The sequence below is a fragment of the Caloenas nicobarica genome, chromosome 18 (assembly GCF_036013445.1).
Source record: "Caloenas nicobarica isolate bCalNic1 chromosome 18, bCalNic1.hap1, whole genome shotgun sequence".
NCBI lineage: Eukaryota > Metazoa > Chordata > Aves > Columbiformes > Columbidae > Caloenas > Caloenas nicobarica.
Window position 1 is genome coordinate 3561610 of NC_088262.1, and position 20005 is coordinate 3581614.

Sequence of the window (20005 nt, forward strand, 5' to 3'; positions counted from 1 at the left end):
CCTTGCTGACCAGGAGCGCTGGGCACAAGCCGTTCTGAGTAGCTCTGTCAGAGTATTCGGTGTTCTTCCAAGTCACTCTGCGAACGCCGAATGCTTTTCTTCTCTAACGTCCTGATCCCCGCTCTGCTTAACATTTAACTTGGAAGAATCACTCTGACTAAATTTTTTCCTCCCCTACTACTAGCATCTTTGTGTTCTTGTAGAGCTGCTATGGTATAGCTCTCTAAATACAGACATTAAATCCTTTTGAAAGCAGCACTGAGATACAAAACCACATAATTCAGTGTTTCCTCTTGCAGTCGAGCTCTCAAGAGCAACTGGTTTTTATTATATATCTTACTTAGCTCTTTTTCACCATCCTCACCCAACAACCTTCTTTAAAAATTAAAAGGAATAACAAGGATTGATCACTTGCTCAGCCATATGGAGGCAAGGTGAGAAAGTTGGGGCTGTATGTTGCTTATTTAAAAAAAAAAAAGTTTGTATATAAATATAAAAAAAATATAAAATGTTACGCTCAGCACTGTATTTAAGGTGGGAACTGCTCTTGTGAGCACTTGATATGATCTTGATCCTGCAACATCATATACTAAGTGTCAGGTCAGACCCTAAGATGGGTGAGGAGGTTTACTAATTACTCTGGGACAAACCAGCGGACGCAGAACAGAATCTTTCTGCCTGTTATCGGGGTATCCTGCTCGACAAGTCAGCTGCTCGATTCTGCCGTCCGCAAAGATTTCCCGAGAGCCCTCAGATGAAGCTCCAAGGAGCATGTTATGTAGCCCCGTGTCCACTCAGCGACGCGGTTTTCACGTTTTTTCCCCCCAGGCCGGCGTCCGAATACTCCAGCCCGGGCAGACCCCTGAGCTGTTTCGTGGATGAGAACACTCCGATCACAGGAACAAACGGTGCGACCTGCGGGCAGACGTCGGATCCCCGGCTGGCGGAGAGGAGAGTCCGGTCACAGCGGCACAGAAATTACATGAGCAGGACGCACTTGCACACTCCTCCTGATTTACCTGAAGGATATGGTACGTGAATTAAAATTTTTGAATTGTAGGTTTCCCTGGGAAAGTGGGTTGTGTCTTCTCCTCAAACATAAGATTCTTTTGATTCCTTAGTTTTGGGGAAATCAGTCTTTGTGAGTTTCTTGTATTGCGCTTTTTGTTCTCATACTTGTTAATTTATCTTGATTTCACAGAGCAAAGGACGACTCAGCAAGGTCAGGTCTATTTTCTGCATACTCAGACTGGCGTTAGCACGTGGCACGATCCAAGAGTACCCAGGTAAGAAACGATGAAAGTGTCTTGAAGGTGTCAAATCCAAATAGTTTAAGCAGTACTCTCCTCAGAGTTTTCTCCGTGTGATATTATATTTCTGACTCTTGGCCCCAATATATCATCTTAACAAGTCATTCATCAAAATAAATTAGTCTCTCAGTTCTTCAAATCGTTATTTTAATACAAAGATGGAGAATCAAAAAATGAATTACAGTGGCGATTTGAAAACAGGTATAGTTCACCGTTTCTAGGTCTTGCATGTGAATTATAGCCAAGTCCAGGTTTTAATACTCTGCAAAATAATGAAACAAAAAGTAGGACCCAAGCATTTCCAAAAATCTAGATTTATCAACATAGATTAGTGAAAATGGAGTTGGTTTGGGTTTTAAATTCAGGGTCTGGAAGTTAACAAGACCTGGGAAGCTGGCCACGTCTATTTAGGAAGAACAAGCTTTGGGACAAATAGGCGAGGTAAATGTGATCTTTTTTGATGGACGAGCAGACAAAGGGGAAAACTTGGAAAATCTGGTGGATGTTCCTGGTATGTTCAGACACAGTATTTCTAGTGAAAAACAGTCTCATCATCAAATTAGTTTAAATGTACTTGTCTCTGAGGATTATTGTCCCATGTACAGACCACCCAAGATAATTTTTTGAGGAACAGGAAACTTAGCACATTTTGAAGAAACTAATTGGAGACACTGGGTCATAAAAAGCCTGGAAGCTGAAATGGTGAGCTGGGTTTGAAGTGCCAGGATTTGGGGCCTTAAAAAAAAAAAAAAAAAAAAAAGAGTTTTCCATTTAAGTATAGTAGCAAATATCTAAAAATGCACAAGCTTTTTTATAGCAGAAAAGCATACTTATTTTCTTTATAGTGCTCTAACATGGATATTCCTAGAGCACTCAATGCTTTCAAGCATCTCAGCAGCATATAAATGGGAAAGAATTTGGGGGAGAGGGGCAAACAGATAGAGAAGGCGAGAGACCTGTGATGAAAATATTCGAGCTGCAACAGAACTGGCAGTTATCTCAACAGAAAATAAATCTGAGGTGTCCTTTTAGTTTAGTGTCCTTGTTTGCATGATATACACACGTACGTGTTGTACGAGGAAGGATAACAGGGAAATTATTACTAGTTTCTGATTGTTCTTAAAAAAAAAAAATCCTGTTGAAAATGATTGCCTCCTAAAGTCTGTCCTAAAGTTGTAAAACAGTGTGTGTCCTTTAAAACTGGCAGCTGGTGTTGGCGTTTATGAGAATTGTATGAATTTTGTCACTTGCTGCTGATGTTCACTCCCAGGGAAATGGTGGGTTTGGATATCCCAGGAAGGATAAAGTCCCTCATGGCCATAAGTTCACTGCATTTTCGAATGATTCTTTTGTTTTTATCGCTACTTTTGTGTCACAAGAATATACTTTGATGCATTATCTGTAGACTCGAGAGTGCCATACAGCCGGCAGGTGTGCATGAGGAAGCCCATGACACAAAACTAGACACTAGACTTTTCTAAAAAAACTGTACGAAGATCTAATCCTTAAGTTTGTGGTGTGATGGTTTTGTATGACACCTGAAGCCAGTGCTGCTCTGCGGCGTGGTGGCAGAAACTGCGCAAATGCTGCACTGAACAAAATTTGGCTGTTTGCATGAGGATAAGAGTTTGTCATTTATAAGGAACGTGGGTAATATCAGCTGCAGTTCGATCCCAGAGCCTGTGTTACCATTAGTGGCTTCGCAGCCTTTCGGTCCCCGCAGACACGTTTTCTCAGCCGTTCTGCCCCTCGGCTCCTTCCTCCCTCCGCCCCGTGGTGCTGGGAGCTCTGAAGACTTTCACCTTTAAAAACAGCTGCACTTGGCAGCCTGTGGTATCCGACGTGTGAATTATATACGTGAAAAAATCAGTAAGTGTACATTTTTGAAGGCTAGAAATTTGTTTTCAGTGAACCTGTGGAATGAATCCATGTCCTGCTAGTTTCAGCAGAATTTTCCTGAGCCCCATGGAGCGATCTCTGCATCGCTCAGTGCGGAGCTGAGTCATTGTTCCTCTTCTATTTGAAATATTTTCTTAGAGACTGTTTGCTTGGGGTTTGGGGGCAAAACCGCCTGTGCCATATACACATATCCCATGCATAATTCTTCATGGAAAGTATAACTCTTCAGAAATATGATTTTGTTTTGTAGGCGTTTTTAAAGTGTGATTCAGAGTTCCTTACATGACTAATGTTGTTTTTAAAATGTTTTCTGTCACAATCGGTGTAGAACTGCAATTCCATTTTGGCAAATAATGGCAAGAGTCTTTATTTTTGTTTTAAGCCTTTAATAATTTAACATCTGAAGTTAGTTTGTAAGAATGAAGGTTATTTGATAAGAATTTTTTTTTCCCCACGGGATGTGTACTGGGATGTGTGTTTTTTCTTTGGTGGGCTTGCGCCTCGGGAGTGGAGATTCCAGCTGAACAGCTCAAGTTTCTGAAACAATACGTTTTCTCAGACTTCATGGGATTGTTCTGTTACATTTACGCTTGTTTGGCTCAGAGGCCCAATGCTGAGGTATTTTTCATTTTATATTTGTTTTCACAGGGATCTTAGCAACATCAATTGTGAAGAGCTTGGTCCACTGCCTCCTGGATGGGAGATCCGAAATACAGCAACAGGCAGAGTTTATTTTGTTGACCATAACAACAGGACAACGCAGTTTACAGATCCTCGGCTATCTGCTAACTTGCATTTAGTCTTAAAGTGAGTCTGAAGTCTCTGGCACACGCTGAGTGTAACAGAGGAAAGAAAGTGACTCTTGAGCGGTGCTAGATGTTATACCAAGCTGCATTTTGCTGTTCAGTAGCATTTAAACTATAGTAGCAGTGTTCCTTAACACGCTACCAACTGACTTGGTTATATAGCAAATAAGACAGGTTCGATTGTTCTTGGGAAAAAAAATCTCCAGCGGCATTTAGGCAGGAATGTGGCTGTTGTGATGCCGGGAGTTGGGGGCAGCAGGCAGGGAAGCAAGTGCTGTCTGGTGGAAAAGATTGGCCCATATAATTTTTTTCTTAACAGCAAGAGAGACGCTTTCTTTCCCTTTCTTTATACATCTTGTGGGCTACTTGTTTTGAAGTACCAGCTCGCGTTCAGTAGCCAGTGGTATGAAATACTGAGTTCCACAAGAGTACCCAAGTGTCCGGCCATTCTCCTGGAGTCAAGGAGAAATAATTCAGCTCCTACCTTCAGTTTTAGAGTAAGGCTAGTTGAGATGTTCTCAAAATAAGACCCAAATAATTTAACTCAGATTTTTTTACAAAAAGAGTAAAATAAAATAAGAACCGTGGGGGATTTTTCTGCCTTAGTGTTTTGATACCACATTTTCATACTGTACTTTTTAAAACAGAAGGGGAAACTCAAAAGAATTCTGGCTTTTGTTCTTATTCCCTAGGCACTCATTCCACACTGGGGGATTTTCTACTAAAAATGGAAACTAAAAAGCAAACAAACATTTTTTTTTTTTTGTGCAGACATGGCTATCAGTTTGTCCAAGCTATTTGGGAATTTGGCTCGTATTGTTTTTCCTACTAACACCTTTTAATACTCTTGGGAAACACCTGTAAAGTGTTGAGTAGGTGTTAAGTGGAAGAAACAATGAAGAGTTGGGCAGATAAAGCCGAGCAGCCCTGGGCAAGGGCTGAGTGGGAGGACCAGACCTTCTCAGGAAGTGAATCATTGGGAAGAAAAGCTGGAGGAAAGAATAATGGGAACCAGCACTGAAAAGACAAAACCGAGGAATGGAAAGTAATATCCAGGAGGTAACATACCTCTTGTGTAATACTTAAAAGCTGGCTAGTCTTTGCCCAATACACGTTTGAGCTTGACACGCTAGACAGAGTCTAAATATTGACAAAAATGTATTTTGTTTAGAGAAATAATTTGTTACATACATGTATATTACAGAACTTCAGTAAGCTCCCATCATCCAGGCACTTTTGGTTCTTTTTTTGGTTTAAAACAAAGAAATCACCAGTAATTTTAGTTGCATTTAGATTGGTGCATTTAGATTTGGGCAGGAACAACCCCAGGTTCCAGTACAGGTTGGGGAATGACCTATTAGAGAGCAGTGTAGGGGAAAGGGACCTGGGGGTCCTGGTGGACAGCAGGATGACCATGAGCCAGCACTGTGCCCTTGTGGCCAAGAAGGCCAATGGCATCCTGGGGTGTATTAGAAGGGGGGTGGTTAGTAGGTCCAGAGAGGTTCTCCTTCCCCTCTACTCTGCCCTGGTGAGACCTCATCTGGAATATTGTGTCCAGTTCTGGGCCCCTCAGTTCAAGAAGGACAGGGAACTGCTGGAGAGAGTCCAGCGCAGGGCCACAAAGATGATTAAGGGAGTGGAGCATCTCCCTTATGAGGAAAGGCTGAGGGAGCTGGGTCTCTTTAGCTTGGAGAAGAGGAGACTGAGGGGTGACCTCATTAATGTTTATAAATATATAAAGGGTGGGTGTCACGAGGATGGAGCCAGGCTCTTCTCGGTGACAACCAACAGTAAGACAAGGGGTAATGGGTCCAAGCTGGAACACAAGAGGTTCCACTTAAATGTGAGAAGAAACTTCTTCTCAGTGAGGGTGACGGAACACTGGAACAGGCTGCCCAGGGGGGTTGTGGATTCTCCTTCTCTGGAGACATTCAAAACCCGCCTGGACGCCTTCCTGTGTAACCTCACCTAAGTTTTCCTGCTCTGGCAGGGGGATTGGACTAGATGATCTTTTGAGGTCCCTTCCAATCCCTAACATTCTGTGATTCTGTGATTCTGTGGTGGCTTCAAATGAATATAATCTTGAAAAATACTTTCCAGTGGAGGAGCATGTTCGTGTTTGAAACACAGAGAAGTTCATTAAATTAATTCAGACTTGGATATTTCACCCGAAAGAAAACTTCAGACCCTCTTAGCTACAACAGTGCAATTGTTAAACTGTAGGAAATTCAGTTAACTGGACTATATTTGAAAAACTGTCCTTCACAGGTAGGTTTGTTTTTGAATGGCAGTAGGGTCACGGCGTCTAGTTGTACATGTACTGTGGAGGACAAATTCCTAGCTAGCTTTTCGTCTGGAAAATCCAATTTGACTTGCAAGTTCCAGAATCACAGAACCATTTTGCATTTCTTTCAACTTAAAGTACTACTACAGTGTGCTTAAGTTTTTCGTTTGTACATCTGTCTTTCATTAGGGAAGGATTTCAGAAATTCAAGCAACAGTGTCATCAGCGAAGTCTGCTGCCTGATAAATCTTTTCTGGTGTTTATTCTTTTATTACACCAAACAGGATATGTGAAAGCTGCTTTTTTTTTTTCTGAAGTAGTTTGCCCTAGGCCTTCATTTTGTAAATTATCTGAGAAATAGGTTTAGTATTTGGGTGGGATGGGTGTGATAGAGTTTTAGGTTCAAAAGCATAATAAAAAGTTTACTCTTAGTGATACTTGACTTTTCTACTGAGCTGAGTAGAGCAGTTTGTTCTTCCAGCGATGACATTATAAGTTATGAAAATAATCAAACTTGTTACCCAGTTCTGTTTTAAAATGTTGGGCAAGAGTTTGTGATGAGTTTTGATAGTTATGGCACCTGAAAAGTGCTCGGCTGTGTCCTTAAAGCACTGTACAGAATCAAGCATAGACATTCAGCTGTGAAAACATACTAAAAAATTAGATTTAATTACTTCAAGCACTGCAGATTGCTTAGCTAATATTGCACTGATTATTTTTAGTCTAATATGGAAGATGGTTTTTTATTTTTCTCCTCCTAGTACTGCCATATTTTAGATGAGTTTAATTTGATGCATAGATCTTAAGTTCATGCTAATTTTAGAGATTAAATTTTCTTTTACATTTTCTTTAAGACTGACATTGACCACCTTTGTGTTTAGGGAACTGTCTTTTGTCCTATCAAAGGTAGTATGAACATATGCTCACTTCAGGAGGTAATTATGACCTTCTCTGGTCAACATGTACAAGGAATATTTTCACATGCTTGTCCTTGTGGAATTAGAAAGTTTGGAAGATAGAACAATGATTTAAAGTGAGATTCGTATTTAAAACTAATCACCTGTGAAAAGACAGCACCATGCACATGGCACAGATGACATAGAGCCAGATTCTAGAACCGCATCGAGTGGGTCTCTCTAAAATATTGTAATGACTTGGTTTCTCAGGAATGACTTAGGATAACTGTACTTTGGTTCAGGGTCAATATGGTCAGCTTAAGCATAAAGGTGGCCTTACTAAAAAACAAAACAAAAAGAAGCAAACAGCAAAACACAGTGAAACTAAGCAAATCAATTAAATTAACTTCTGAAGTTGTACATCCTAGGGCATTGTTACAAAGTGAGATTTCTGTGTGTTATTCCCTCTGTAGAACCCAGGAGTAAAGAGGTATTATTACTAATATTAAGCTTTGCGGTGTCGCTGATGTCCAACGCGTGCCGTGCAGGGGTTTCTAAATGCTGGGCTGGTAAGAGCAGTGATAAAGATTTCGTGGTCACCTGGTGCTGGTTTCCCTTGAGGGTGGTTCGTGCAAAATTGCTTTAAATAGAAGGTTTGCAAATCACAGAGCGGCCGTCAGAACCGCGAGGCAAACTGGGGACACCCTCACCCTTTTTTAATTGCCAACTCCAGAAGTTCCTGTGGGGAACGCCTGCTGGAGGGGAGTTCTGCTTGGCCAGGAAACCTTCGAGGAGTCCTTGTTTCAAAACAGACGACAGGTTGAAATTTGAAAATATATTAAAACTGCGCTTGGTTCTATCTAATATTTGTTTTCTTTAAGGTTGAAAAAAACCCCAATTTATTAACGTTCCATTGGGAAACATTCTGAATTGTAACCTTTCTTACTTATCCGGTAAATTTAGAGTGTTCTTGTGTGTTCCACACAGAGATGCTCTTCTCATGGTTTAGGCTTAGCTTTTATCCCTTGTCGTTTAAAAATGCCATACTAAAAAGCTATAAAAGTATCCACTTGGTACAAGAAACGACAAGAGAGAGGACATCTCCGCCACACGGTTAATTTACTTTTCCTCGTAAGAAGTGAGCTTTACAAAATCTCTCAGAATCGCTAGTAAAAATCCTTGTTTCTCTGTGCCAGTGAGTTACACGTGAACTCCCACATTCCTGTGGTCCAGACTAGGCCAGGTACAAGGGACACGGGCCCTGCCCGCCCGCCAGGACAAACATCGCCTTGTGAGCTGACTCTTTTTCAGACAAGCCATTTAAAACAGACTCCGGTATTGACTGTAGATTAGAGGCATCGTGTTTGGCAGATCCCCGAATTTTAAAATGGAGGAAGGCAAAACACGCAAAAAGGAAATATGGAAACGGTATCCGAGAAATTCAGCGTCAGCAGCTTAGTAGTAAAATTGTGTGGATAATACCTTATTATATAGTGCTGTAACCTCTGGCGTACTTCGTGGAGTAGCTCTAATAGAAATAACAAACCCTTAGAGCAACTGGTAGTTGCCAAGAAAGACAGAAGCGTGTGTCTTTAGTCGGGATAAAATCTCTCCGAATTCATTTTTTTACTGGAGCCGGACATTTTTGGCGTAATCACAGTAAACTGAAATTAGTTTCGTTACGAAGACTTAGCCTTTAAGAAACACCTGAAGAAAACAGGGGACGTGTGACCTGACCGCGTGTGTGTTTGCAGCCGGCAGAACCAGCTGAAGGACCAGCAGCACCAGCAGCAGCCGCAGGTCGTGTCCCTGTGCCAGCTCCCGGACGAGGCCGAGTGCCTGACGGTGCCGCGGTACAAGCGAGACCTCGTGCAGAAGCTCAAGATCCTGAGGCAGGAGCTGTCCCAGCAGCAGCCTCAAGCTGGCCATTGTCGCATTGAGGTCTCCAGAGAGGAGATTTTTGAGGTAATTTGCAAAGTTGACCCGTTTCTTACCCTTGAGGGAAGGGGAGGAGGGTCGTTCTCCATTCAGTTGGGTGAAATCTTGAAGCCCAGCAATAAAGCTGGAGTTTCATCGGTGGCGAATGGGAAGAGGAAAGGGATGTTAAGAGCGGTTGTGAACTTAAAGTAGATGTATCTACACTGTAGAGAAGAAAAATGAGGAAAGCTTTCCCTGCGGCCGGAGATGTACAGGCTGGCAGGGACTGAGGAGGGAGCCCAAGCTCTTCATGTGTTGGAAGATGCTGTCTGGCTTCTTCCTTGAGTATCAGAACACTAATGTCTGGTATGGAAGGAATGCTGCAAAGTGAAAGCCAAACAATTATTAATGATCTTTGATCTATTGTAACTCAAGTAAAATTGCTATTGAATAGCATTCATCTTCGGAGTTTGGATTACTGAGCATCTCTCTCAATTCCGGTTGTGTTCTTGGCGGGTTTTGAGTTTGTGTTTGTTGTTGTTGCGGTGGCTTGTGTTTGTGTGGGGTTCTTTATTGTGGTTTTTTGTTTGTTTGTTTCAGAATCAGACCAATTTTATGAGTTGCGTAGCCTTCTGAGTGACGAGAGATGCCCACAGTGGGTTTATCTGCTTTTTATTTTGTGACATTATTCAGCAGAATTCTGCTGAATTGGTTGAACACAGTCGTAACTAATTGGCTTTTTCTGGAGAACAGTCTGTCTTTTGAGAGCTGCATCACCCATCCCACCCATCCCTGTTGCATTTTTACCCCACCCACAACTGTGTGTTGTCACAGTTTTTCCAGCCAAGAAAGATTGGTGTTGGTCTTCCCTTTGGAGACAGTCAGATCAGTTCATAATCAGCTAGAAAAGGGACAAAAGGCTGCTGTACAGCAGTGACAGTTACAATGTTCTTGTTCTGAAAACCAAGTGGAGTATGTCGAGTCCCAGACACATCTGCCCCTTCTGTTCTGCAAAGCCAGTGACTGGGGCACTGATACTGGACATAAATAAAAACTAGACTTTTTTTTTTGTTGTTTAATTCCTTTTTAAAAATTAGCATTTGTTTTGCCTCTTTCTTTTTGTGTTTTCTTGGTGAAGTTTTATTGATAGAGGGATAATTCTGTAGGTTTATGGAGATGGATGGCATTGATGCTTCTGTCGTTAAGATGCTTCCTGAAGGTTTGCACATGTGTTAAACCCAGGGTAGAAGCGCCACTGTTGGCTTTTCAGACTGCAAAATTTGTGAGCCTCCATGCAAAGCAAAAGGAATTTACTGACATGGATTTTTTTTTTATAAGTTACGTGAGAATGACATGATGTTCTGATCACTGTACGCCTCTGGAAATTAACAGAAGGGGGTTCTTCTCACCTGTATGTTTTATTTGACAAGTGTTGCCACATTTGTAGAAAACTAAGTAACAGTCTGTGATGTGAGAAACTGGTTGGTATCCGGGAAATCAGTATCCCCTTTAACAGCATCCCCTTCGGACTCGGAGTCCGAAACTCCGTTTCTAATAAACAGTAGTAGCTTCTTGTCTGTAAATAGCAGTTAATAAAAGAAAGTGTTCTGTGTTTACAGGAGTCCTACAGGCAAGTCATGAAGATGAGGCCAAAAGACCTGTGGAAACGACTAATGATCAAGTTTCGTGGGGAGGAAGGTCTCGATTACGGAGGTGTCGCCCGGTAAGTGGCGTCTGCCTCTTCCCCTGCACGCCGACCCCACTGGCTACACCTGTGCTTTGAATCCTAAGCCATCCTCTTATCACCGCTCTTTCTTATTACATTATTCTTATTTATATTTATTTCTGTAACAGATTGCATGTCAGAGGAACATATAATTTTCAGGTAGTCTCTTAAAAGAATAACTGCATCCAAAAAATAGTGTTGATTTCAGCCTTATCTAAGCATGTTCAGAGATAACTTTCTTCACATTGTTTAAAAGTAAGATTTAGAAAGTCATTGCTACTTTGACAAGATTACCGACGTAGGAATGCATTTTTCTAAAGTACACAATAAATTATCTTGTTTTCTTCAGGGAGTGGCTCTACTTGTTGTCACATGAAATGTTGAATCCATATTACGGTCTCTTCCAATATTCCCGAGATGACATCTATACCCTGCAAATCAACCCGGACTCTGCAGTCAACCCGGTATGACCGGTAACATGGGTTCTGTACACAATCACTTTATGATTAGAAATTAAACACATCTGGAGAGTGTTCTAGACTGAGGAACCTAATTCTCACATTAGTATCGCTAGAGACTGAATTTGTGCAATAATATGATAATTCGTTTTTAGTACCGATCAAAGAAACTTCTCAAATGTGTTCTTAATTTTCTGTAAGATGTCAATTTATGTTTCCTTTGGGAGAAATTAAGTTTATTTTGATTCTTAGTAGTAGGACTTCTGGACTGGAAGCAATACACTCAATGTGCTGTGTACAAAAACAAAACAAAAAACTCTGGATGTTTTTCTTTGTACTGAAATATTACTTCATATTCAGCAGATATAACCTGGGGCTCTTATTTAGCTGAATGGTTGAATCTCTTCTTTCAATTCTAGGAACACTTATCGTATTTCCATTTTGTGGGCCGGATAATGGGGATGGCTGTGTTCCACGGACACTATATTGACGGGGGCTTCACATTGCCTTTCTATAAGCAGTTGCTGGGGAAGCCGATTACTTTGGATGACATGGAGTTGGTCGACCCCGATCTTCACAACAGCTTAGTCTGGATCCTGTAAGTACTGGCCGTTCTGTCTCACGGTGCTAGAACGCTGTCTCGGTTGACACCCGATAATGTTCCTAAATCCAGCTGAAAAGAAACGGAGCATATTTTGATCTCCTGCTCAGGTAGATTTGAGACACGTATTTCGTGCACAATTCAGCTTCTTTAAAGGCTTAACGTGCTCAGGGTATTCAGATTTGGGGGGAGACACGTGATTCCTGAGCTGTAAAGTGCTCAGTTCATAAATTTTAATTTATTAATTTTGCCTGTTAGTAACAGTAACATGTTATTAAAATATAACATCGAAACTTTGATGGTTTTAAAATATAGCATAGGAAAAAAAATGTATGTTTGCCTTTTTTTCCAAGCAGTAATGCAAAATGCTGTTGAAAAACTCAGTTGTGATGTCTGTCAGATATGTTATGGCTGTTGTATATTTGCAGAATATGTTTCACTGAGTCACTTTCTTATTTTTTTTCCCTCAGTGAGAATGATATCACAGGAGTCTTAGACCATACATTTTGTGTAGAACACAACGCGTACGGGGAAATCATTCAACATGAACTGAAACCCAATGGCAAAAGCATCCCTGTGACAGAGGAGAATAAAAAGGAATATGTCAGGTACACCCATATATTTTCCAGACTTTTTTATATTGCCTGTGGTGGGGAGGAACTTTTACTTATTTGAAGTAATTGGCAGTTTAGATTATTTTTTTCAAAGTGGTAGCGCAATGGTGGTGGTGTGTGTATTCTTGTCAGGCTGGATAAATTGCAGGTTTATTGTATTTGAATACGTTGTCCACAAAACCAATTTGCGCTTGCTTGCAGACTCTATGTAAACTGGCGATTTTTACGAGGAATTGAAGCTCAGTTTCTGGCTCTACAGAAGGGATTTAATGAAGTAATCCCACAACATCTGCTGAAGACATTCGATGAGAAAGAGTTAGAGGTCAGTACGCTAAGGTTATGTTATGTCGTCAAGTGTAACAACAAAAGCCTGAGGGATTCTTGTGAGACTGAGTAACAGGCGAAGTTGTGTCCCCAGTGCTTTGGGGTTTGCAGGTGCGCTCTTACCAGAAATACAGCCGGTGGAAGAGGTTACCGGGTCGCGGAGTCACCGAGGCTGCGTGTCCCTTCCACCGAGAGGGCTTCTCAAGGTGACGTTTCTGAGCCGCTGCGGGAGACGAGCCCGTGCCTGCCAGCCCAGCTGAACCCGCCGACGAGTATCCGCGGGCACCTCAGCTTGTTTCAAAGCACGTTACTCCAGCAGAGGTGGTGGTGCAGATTTCTCAGGGTGCAGTTACACGATATTAAATTCGCTGCTGCCAGGAAAATAGTCTGTCGCTGCCTTCCACCTCCCAGCACTTGCCCCCAGCCCCTGCATTGCCCCACGCCGACCTCGGTGTCGGGCAACTGTGCGGTTTGCAGAGCTGAGCTATGCCAGACTAAATTGGCCCTGTAAATATGGCATAAGGAAAGGTGCTGTCACCGACAAATGTGCTACAAAATGTCAGGATTGGCGTCCAAACAATATCCTCTTGAGGTAAATCCCACAGATCCCAAGCTTGTTTTAAAACTGAAATCTAATATACAGTCTGTTAGCTGTGGAGCTGAGGTCTTTGCCTTATAAAATGGCCACAAGGTGAATTATTCATGCTTTCTCCTGTTCGTTGTGCTAGTATGTCAGTGATTGCTCTTATTTTACCCTGAATAGTCTCATTCAGCAGCAGCGAACCAGCCGCACTGTTAACCCAGAATCAGACGGCAGATGCAGAATAAGGAAGGGGAAGGTCCATTGTTTGTATTCACTAAAAAATATCTTCATAATCGTATCCCTGTGGAGCTTAAACTGATGCATTGTGGAGCTCCATTTTAGAAGCGCTGAAAGCTCTTCATCAGGAGAGGGCTCTGATTTGTATCACATGTGGTGTTACTTTTGGGGGTCCAGAATTGGATCAGCCAAACTACACCCTCAGCTACGCTCCGGAAAGAAATGTCGAGTTAAATGTGAATTACGCACACGCTGTCACACGCCGGTACAATCTGTGCTGGTATTTAATTGACAGGTCAAGACACTTTCATATAAGCTTATGAAATGGTTGATTTTTATTTTTCTTTTATTTGAATTGAGGCCACGTAGAAAATGTGTTGTGTACAAAGGTAAGATAAAAAAGCAAGTTATATTTCTGCATTGCTTAAGATTAATGGGAGGTTATAATTTGCCTTTAGTGTAAAATCTGTGGATTTTTCAGTGTCAGTGATTCATCATTTGGCTAGCTCCAAAACCATTTTTTATACTGATCAGTGATTAAATATTTAATTATATTTTAAATTTACAGCTCATCATTTGTGGACTGGGAAAAATTGATGTTAATGACTGGAAGGCAAATACAAGGTTAAAACACTGTACCCCGGACAGCAACATCGTGAAATGGTTCTGGAAAGCTGTGGAGTTCTTTGATGAGGAGAGGAGGGCGCGACTCCTCCAGTTCGTCACCGGCTCGTCCCGAGTGCCTCTGCAGGGCTTCAAGGCACTGCAAGGTAACGCTTCTCCAGAGGAGCCGCCAGCGCCCGTCCTTGGAGACACCGCACAAACATGCGCTGACAATGAGGCTGGTTGGCTGCAGCGCGACTTTTTAAGAGCGATTTTTAATGGTCCGATGAACAACGCTCACAAATAGGCTTTTTGTGTGTGTTTATTACTTTGTTTTCCAGCTGTAAATGGCTCTTTTGTTTCAGTTATGCTCTTCCTTCTCCAGCAAGAAGTTCTGATCGGCTGAGATCTTAGTCGGGTTCTCCTTATGTTTTTTCTGGAGCCCTGCTTGTTAATTCCCGTCTTTGCCGTCCCTCATCCGCTGTCCAGCCCTGGGACCAGCAAACCCCCGGCTGCAGCGTTGTTGCCATCCTGGCAGCAGAGGCGCTCGGCAATGCTGATTTATTGTACAAGCGACATAACCACAGGCGGCGCAGGCATCGAAAACTGTCACCTCAATTACCGAGCTGTCCGCTGAACGGCAGCCGAAGCTCCAGGTCTCTGTTGTTGCAGCCCTTGCTGCTCTGCTTACACGAGTTCTCCTGTTTTACCCTCTCACACAAGATAAGAGAAAACTGCCCAGGGGAAACATTGACCATAAACCGTCTTCACAGGTAGAAGATTCCAGCAGAACACAAATGCTGCAGTGACGGCTGCCACATACAAACGGCAGTTGCTATAGAAATGTGTTTCTTCTTCATTATCTGTCATGATCAGATAGAAGCCTCGTTTTCTTTTTCCGCTGCTCTCGAGCTCTAAAATGTTGAGGCACATTAGAAGCTCAGGAATACTGAGTTTTTAAAGACCCTGGTTCCTTTAAGCAGCATGTGGTACTTTAGGTGATGTGTTTAAATAACCTTGCAGAGGGTGGAGGGACTTGTTCAGGCAAACCGTAGCTGTTCAGCACCTCAGAATAGTTACAACTGATTATTTACTATTGATGTGCATACATCAGTACATGTTAGTACATCATACATGTTAATGTAGTTAATTTAACAAAATGATAAGAAGTTGCTATTGTGACTCTTCTATGGAATTTGAATGGCACTGCCCACTACTCAAGACCTGCTGTAAAATGGGGACAGGTGCAGCTGCGTAAGTTTTGTTTTCTAGGAGTTAAATTAGAAACTGTTAGAATTACATAGCGTACTGTGTAAAACAGGTATTTTCTTCCTTATCAGAGCTTCGTTCTCGTTTATCTTCCAATGGTTTAAATCACTGCAGGGTTATCGTGTATGGGTGGAGGAATCTGATAGGCACTGGGAGTTTAGTTTTTCTCCTGCCTTTTTATGATTTCAGCTTTCTTTGTGCATAGCTTCTCTCTCGTCGTGTTTTTAGTTACCTTATTGTTGCAGTACAGCAAAGAAGTTTCCTCTTCTGCAATACAGTAGTAGCAGAGATCTTTTCTGGCTTTTCAGGTGCTGCAGGCCCACGACTGTTCACGATACACCAGATCGATGCCAGCACTAATAATTTGCCAAAAGCTCACACCTGGTAAGACTTTTTCAGGTCTCTGTTGTAATATATAGATTAATTTGCTGTCTCTATATTTTGAGCAGTCTTTTTTTGTTGTTTTTTCCCTGCCCATCTTTTTCTGCCGTAATAAACGCCATCCATTACGGAGGAGTAGAGGTGTGAAAACTAGAGCTTGCTTTTCTTTATACGAAGTTCTTGTTGGCCTCATTAAGTGTTGCTTTGTCATTGTTTCACGTACGTTAAATGAAGCGTGACAGAACTTTGCTGGCGATGCTTGGAGCTCCAGAGCTGAAACTCTTCTGTCTTCTGTCCGCAGCTTTAACCGAATAGACATTCCTCCCTACGAGAGCTACGACAAGCTGTACGAGAAGCTGCTAACGGCCATTGAAGAGACGTGCGGGTTCGCTGTGGAATGACCCTGCACAGGCTTCCCCCAGCCTCTATTTATACTCCTGTCAGCCAGAAAGCCCTTCCCTCAGCCGACACTCAAGAAATGCTTGAAATACAGGAAACTTTCCCTTTTCTACACTAGGACACTGGGAGGGAAAGGACAACTTTTGGATTTTTTTTTTTTTTTTTTTTTTTTTTTTTTTTAATTTCAAGAAAATAGATTCTGTGGTTCCTGCCATAGGATCATTCAGCTGCTATTAAAAACTAATATCTTGAACATACAGAATGCTGACTTTTCCTACATTTCAACAGTTAAGCAGTATTCTATACTTAAAGACTACTACTATTTTTGTAAAAGGTAATCTATTATATTTGCCTACCTGATTTCTATTCTCAGATACCAAGACACAACTTCAGCAGTCGGTACAAGCCACGTTTCAGTCTGTTTTAAATGTATGATACTGAACAGCATCTATACCTGCTATTTTTGGAAAAAATATTTTGGATTATTCTAACTTTGCATAAAATTGGCTGAAAGAATCATTAATCTTTTTAATTAAAGCCACTTACATGTTAACTGCATTTTCTTATAGTACAACATTATATTCTGCAATGTAAATTCAACTTAAGTGTTACCACAGGGGGCTTTTTTATATTTTTCAAGCATGAATGACAAAGATGATGTCTTGGGGTCCTATTTATATCACTTGTCAGATTCCTTACACAAAATTTCTAGTGTGAGTGACACGTACTGTATTTGGCACAGTACTTGTGTTACCATGTGGAATAGACCTTTTTTTAATGAACAGTAGATGTTTTGATTTTTTCTAAAACAGCATTTTTCTAACAAGTCTGTCAAGAGTATTTTTTCGTTGCTTTTGACTTTAAACACTGCGTTTTTCAACTTTTTAAGCGTGCTGATGAGGCGATATTTGACAGCGGCCGCCTGTCAGCAGTTCATTCAGAACCCATCCTGTCCAGTCAACCAAAGTTTGTTTGAATGCAGCCAAATCGCATTATATATTATTTGATGCTAAAGATTTATCAGGTAAAACGTGTTGTAATCTTTGTCTAGCTGCTCATGACATGTGGGTTTAAGTTACAGCTAAGGAAAAATGGTGTATTAAGTGAAATATGTGTAATGTGCTTCAAAAATGAGGTTTTAAAAGCACATAATTTATTGATTGTAGGGATGGAAGTAAATATATATATGAATTATAACATGGGTTGATCTCTTCGAAGGGGAATAAAATGCACTACCAGTAGATGGAACTGAACCTTGAAGTTAGTTTGGGAATTCTCAGTTAAGATCTGTATGATCTGCTCGTGATGCGTAGCTGAATCACTCTGCTCAGAGATGGTGGCCTTCTCCTCTCGGCGGTGAGAAGATTTGGAATAAGTAGCATTTTTTTCAAATCAGTGGGGTTTTTTTGAACTTAGGTTAAAATTAATCATTAATCTGCACTATTTTTACACTGCCAATGAATGAGGGTATTGAAAGTGCTAAAAGAATGGGATGTAAACAGCTGTTCCATTTTTGCAGTGTAAGTCACAAAGAGAACGGGGTAATTTTCTGTCTGTTCTGTGGAGCTTGAACTTAATTTTGTTCTGCCAAACCTGACTGCCACAGTGAGCGAACTACTCCTGCATGCTGTGTATCAGAACAGTGGGCAATGGACTGCTTCTGTAGAGTTGTGGTAAGAATCCGGTGAGCCAAATCCACATGTCCGTTCAATTATTTTTGTTGTACAGCTGTTGCTGGAACGTTTGTTCTAAGAGACTTGCTTCCCATTCCGGGCTGGCTGCAGAGATGAGGCTACTTAGGGATGTGAAACTTGCCTTGACAGCCAGGTTTGAAATACACCGCACCCATTTTTTTTTTCTTCAAGGGACTATTGCACTCATGTCAAATGTCTGGTACCTTTGCATCTCCGGTCAGGATCCCCAATTCATGGCTTTCAGGTAATAGCGTTACCAGAGAAGCCACCACTACCCCTCTGCAGGTTGCCTGGGAGAGCAGAGTGGGTTGTTGCCCCATGTGTTTCTTACTCGGTGGTGCTGCCAGTGGTTGGGACCACTGCTCAGACACTCCCGAGCCCGTCTCACCCCTGGGAGCTGTGATGTGAGTTACAATTTACAGACTCCACAGAGACAGGTTCTTCTCACCACTTCACAGGAGAGATACTCCAGTGTTAAGTAATTTTGTTTTCCTGCTCTTGCTCAGGCTATGGCTGTAGCCTCCCTGGTCATGAAGCATGAAAAATGTCAGATGCGGTTTGCTGCAGGTTTTGGGAGCAGGACCCGCAGCAACGTGGGGGAAGGCGTCTGTGTGCTGCTGGGCCCTCGGCGCCACATCAGCCTGTCTGTGCAGTGTCCCTGACCACATTGGCCATACCTGCCTCCCAGGAACCCGCTCCCCGTAAATTTATCAAACGCATAGTTACGGCCACCCTTACATCATCAAAGCATTTTTGAGGAGGGAGGAGATGAGCTCTGCAGAACAGAGACTTTAGATGAGCTGATAAATACTATTCGTTTTCACAGCAGCCTTAGCAGTACGTCTGTTCTACCAAACATTTTGGTGTGGCATAGATAATTTTTTTAACTGTCTCAGATAAATATTGTAAATTTAATATATTATAGGCAAAATTAGACAAATCTACATTTGACTTTCCATAGCTGACAGATGAGGATGAATATAGCAATTATCGAGTGCCTTTCTACCTTCATCCTGCCTGAGAGCTTTAACTAAAGCACCTCATCACCTAATCAGATGTTTATCTGAAAATGTTAAAGGGTTGATTCCTTTGCAAAATTTAGTTTCAAGATCATGTCAGCTACTTTCCCCTCAAAAAGGTGCTAAGCCTAATATTGCATTTTAACCTTGGACTTTCACCCCATGATTAATGTGAATATTTATTTCAATGTGTCCCTCTTACCGGGTTTTACTTTATCCAGTCTTTAGTTGCTTTAGAGAGATGTCACATCATGGTTTTATGCTGTTGCTTTTCATTATGAATGTTTAATTATGAACAGTGACTTTTGTAGATTTCAAATATACAGTACACAGTTGAGTTTCAGAGGATTTAATTTCTCGGTGTAAAGAGTTTTGTAATGGTGCTTTGTACAGTATGTATTCTAATTTTTTTTGCACATAGTTTCAGTTTCCCTAAACTGATTTATTTGTACCAAATTTTTGTGTTGTACTAAAGTCCAGAGCACACAAGCGGTTTTTAAATTTTTGTTCTACAACACTACATCTGTATCGAACTTCTGGTGCGTTTAAACTGGCTGCATTGATGGAAGTAAAAGCTTTGCTTCTATATCATAAGTATGCATCATACAGCTTCATGTAGCATGCTCCGATTGCTTCCGATTTTAAACAGCACCACATAGTTAACAGGTGCCATTTGTTGTACTTTACACTATGTAGTAGGTTTCTGGCTCTACCACATCCTCAGAGCTTTGTCTGTAGTTGTAATTAGTTTATAAAAGTGTAATTACTCCTCCACAAACTGACAGTTCTTAGTTCATCATTTCCATTGTATTTATTACAGTGTGTTTTAGCATTGGTATCATTGTATTTTCACCCAGCTGTTACATGAGCTTTAACAAAAAAAAAAAATCTGTATAAAATGGTTTTTAAGTACTTAATGTATGTACCCATGCAGAAGTTGAGCAATAAATTGTATGCTGTTTGCACTGTAACAGCATCAATGATT

General features: G+C 41.4%; 1 protein-coding gene across 1 annotated transcript in view; it reads left to right on the forward strand.

Moving 5' to 3' along the window:
• Nucleotides 1-19981, forward strand: part of SMURF2 (SMAD specific E3 ubiquitin protein ligase 2) — a 59808-nt gene extending 39827 nt beyond the window's left edge. Inside the window, exons 8-19 of the mRNA XM_065648183.1 lie at nt 829-1031; nt 1202-1286; nt 3858-4016; nt 8950-9160; nt 10732-10835; nt 11188-11302; nt 11716-11894; nt 12368-12505; nt 12713-12833; nt 14224-14425; nt 15836-15911; nt 16210-19981. Of these exons, the coding sequence (XP_065504255.1) occupies nt 829-1031; nt 1202-1286; nt 3858-4016; nt 8950-9160; nt 10732-10835; nt 11188-11302; nt 11716-11894; nt 12368-12505; nt 12713-12833; nt 14224-14425; nt 15836-15911; nt 16210-16309 (1693 nt within the window). The 3' untranslated portion in view covers nt 16310-19981. The remainder of the gene's footprint in view (nt 1-828; nt 1032-1201; nt 1287-3857; nt 4017-8949; nt 9161-10731; nt 10836-11187; nt 11303-11715; nt 11895-12367; nt 12506-12712; nt 12834-14223; nt 14426-15835; nt 15912-16209) is intronic.
• Nucleotides 19982-20005: the final 24 nt, after the last annotated feature.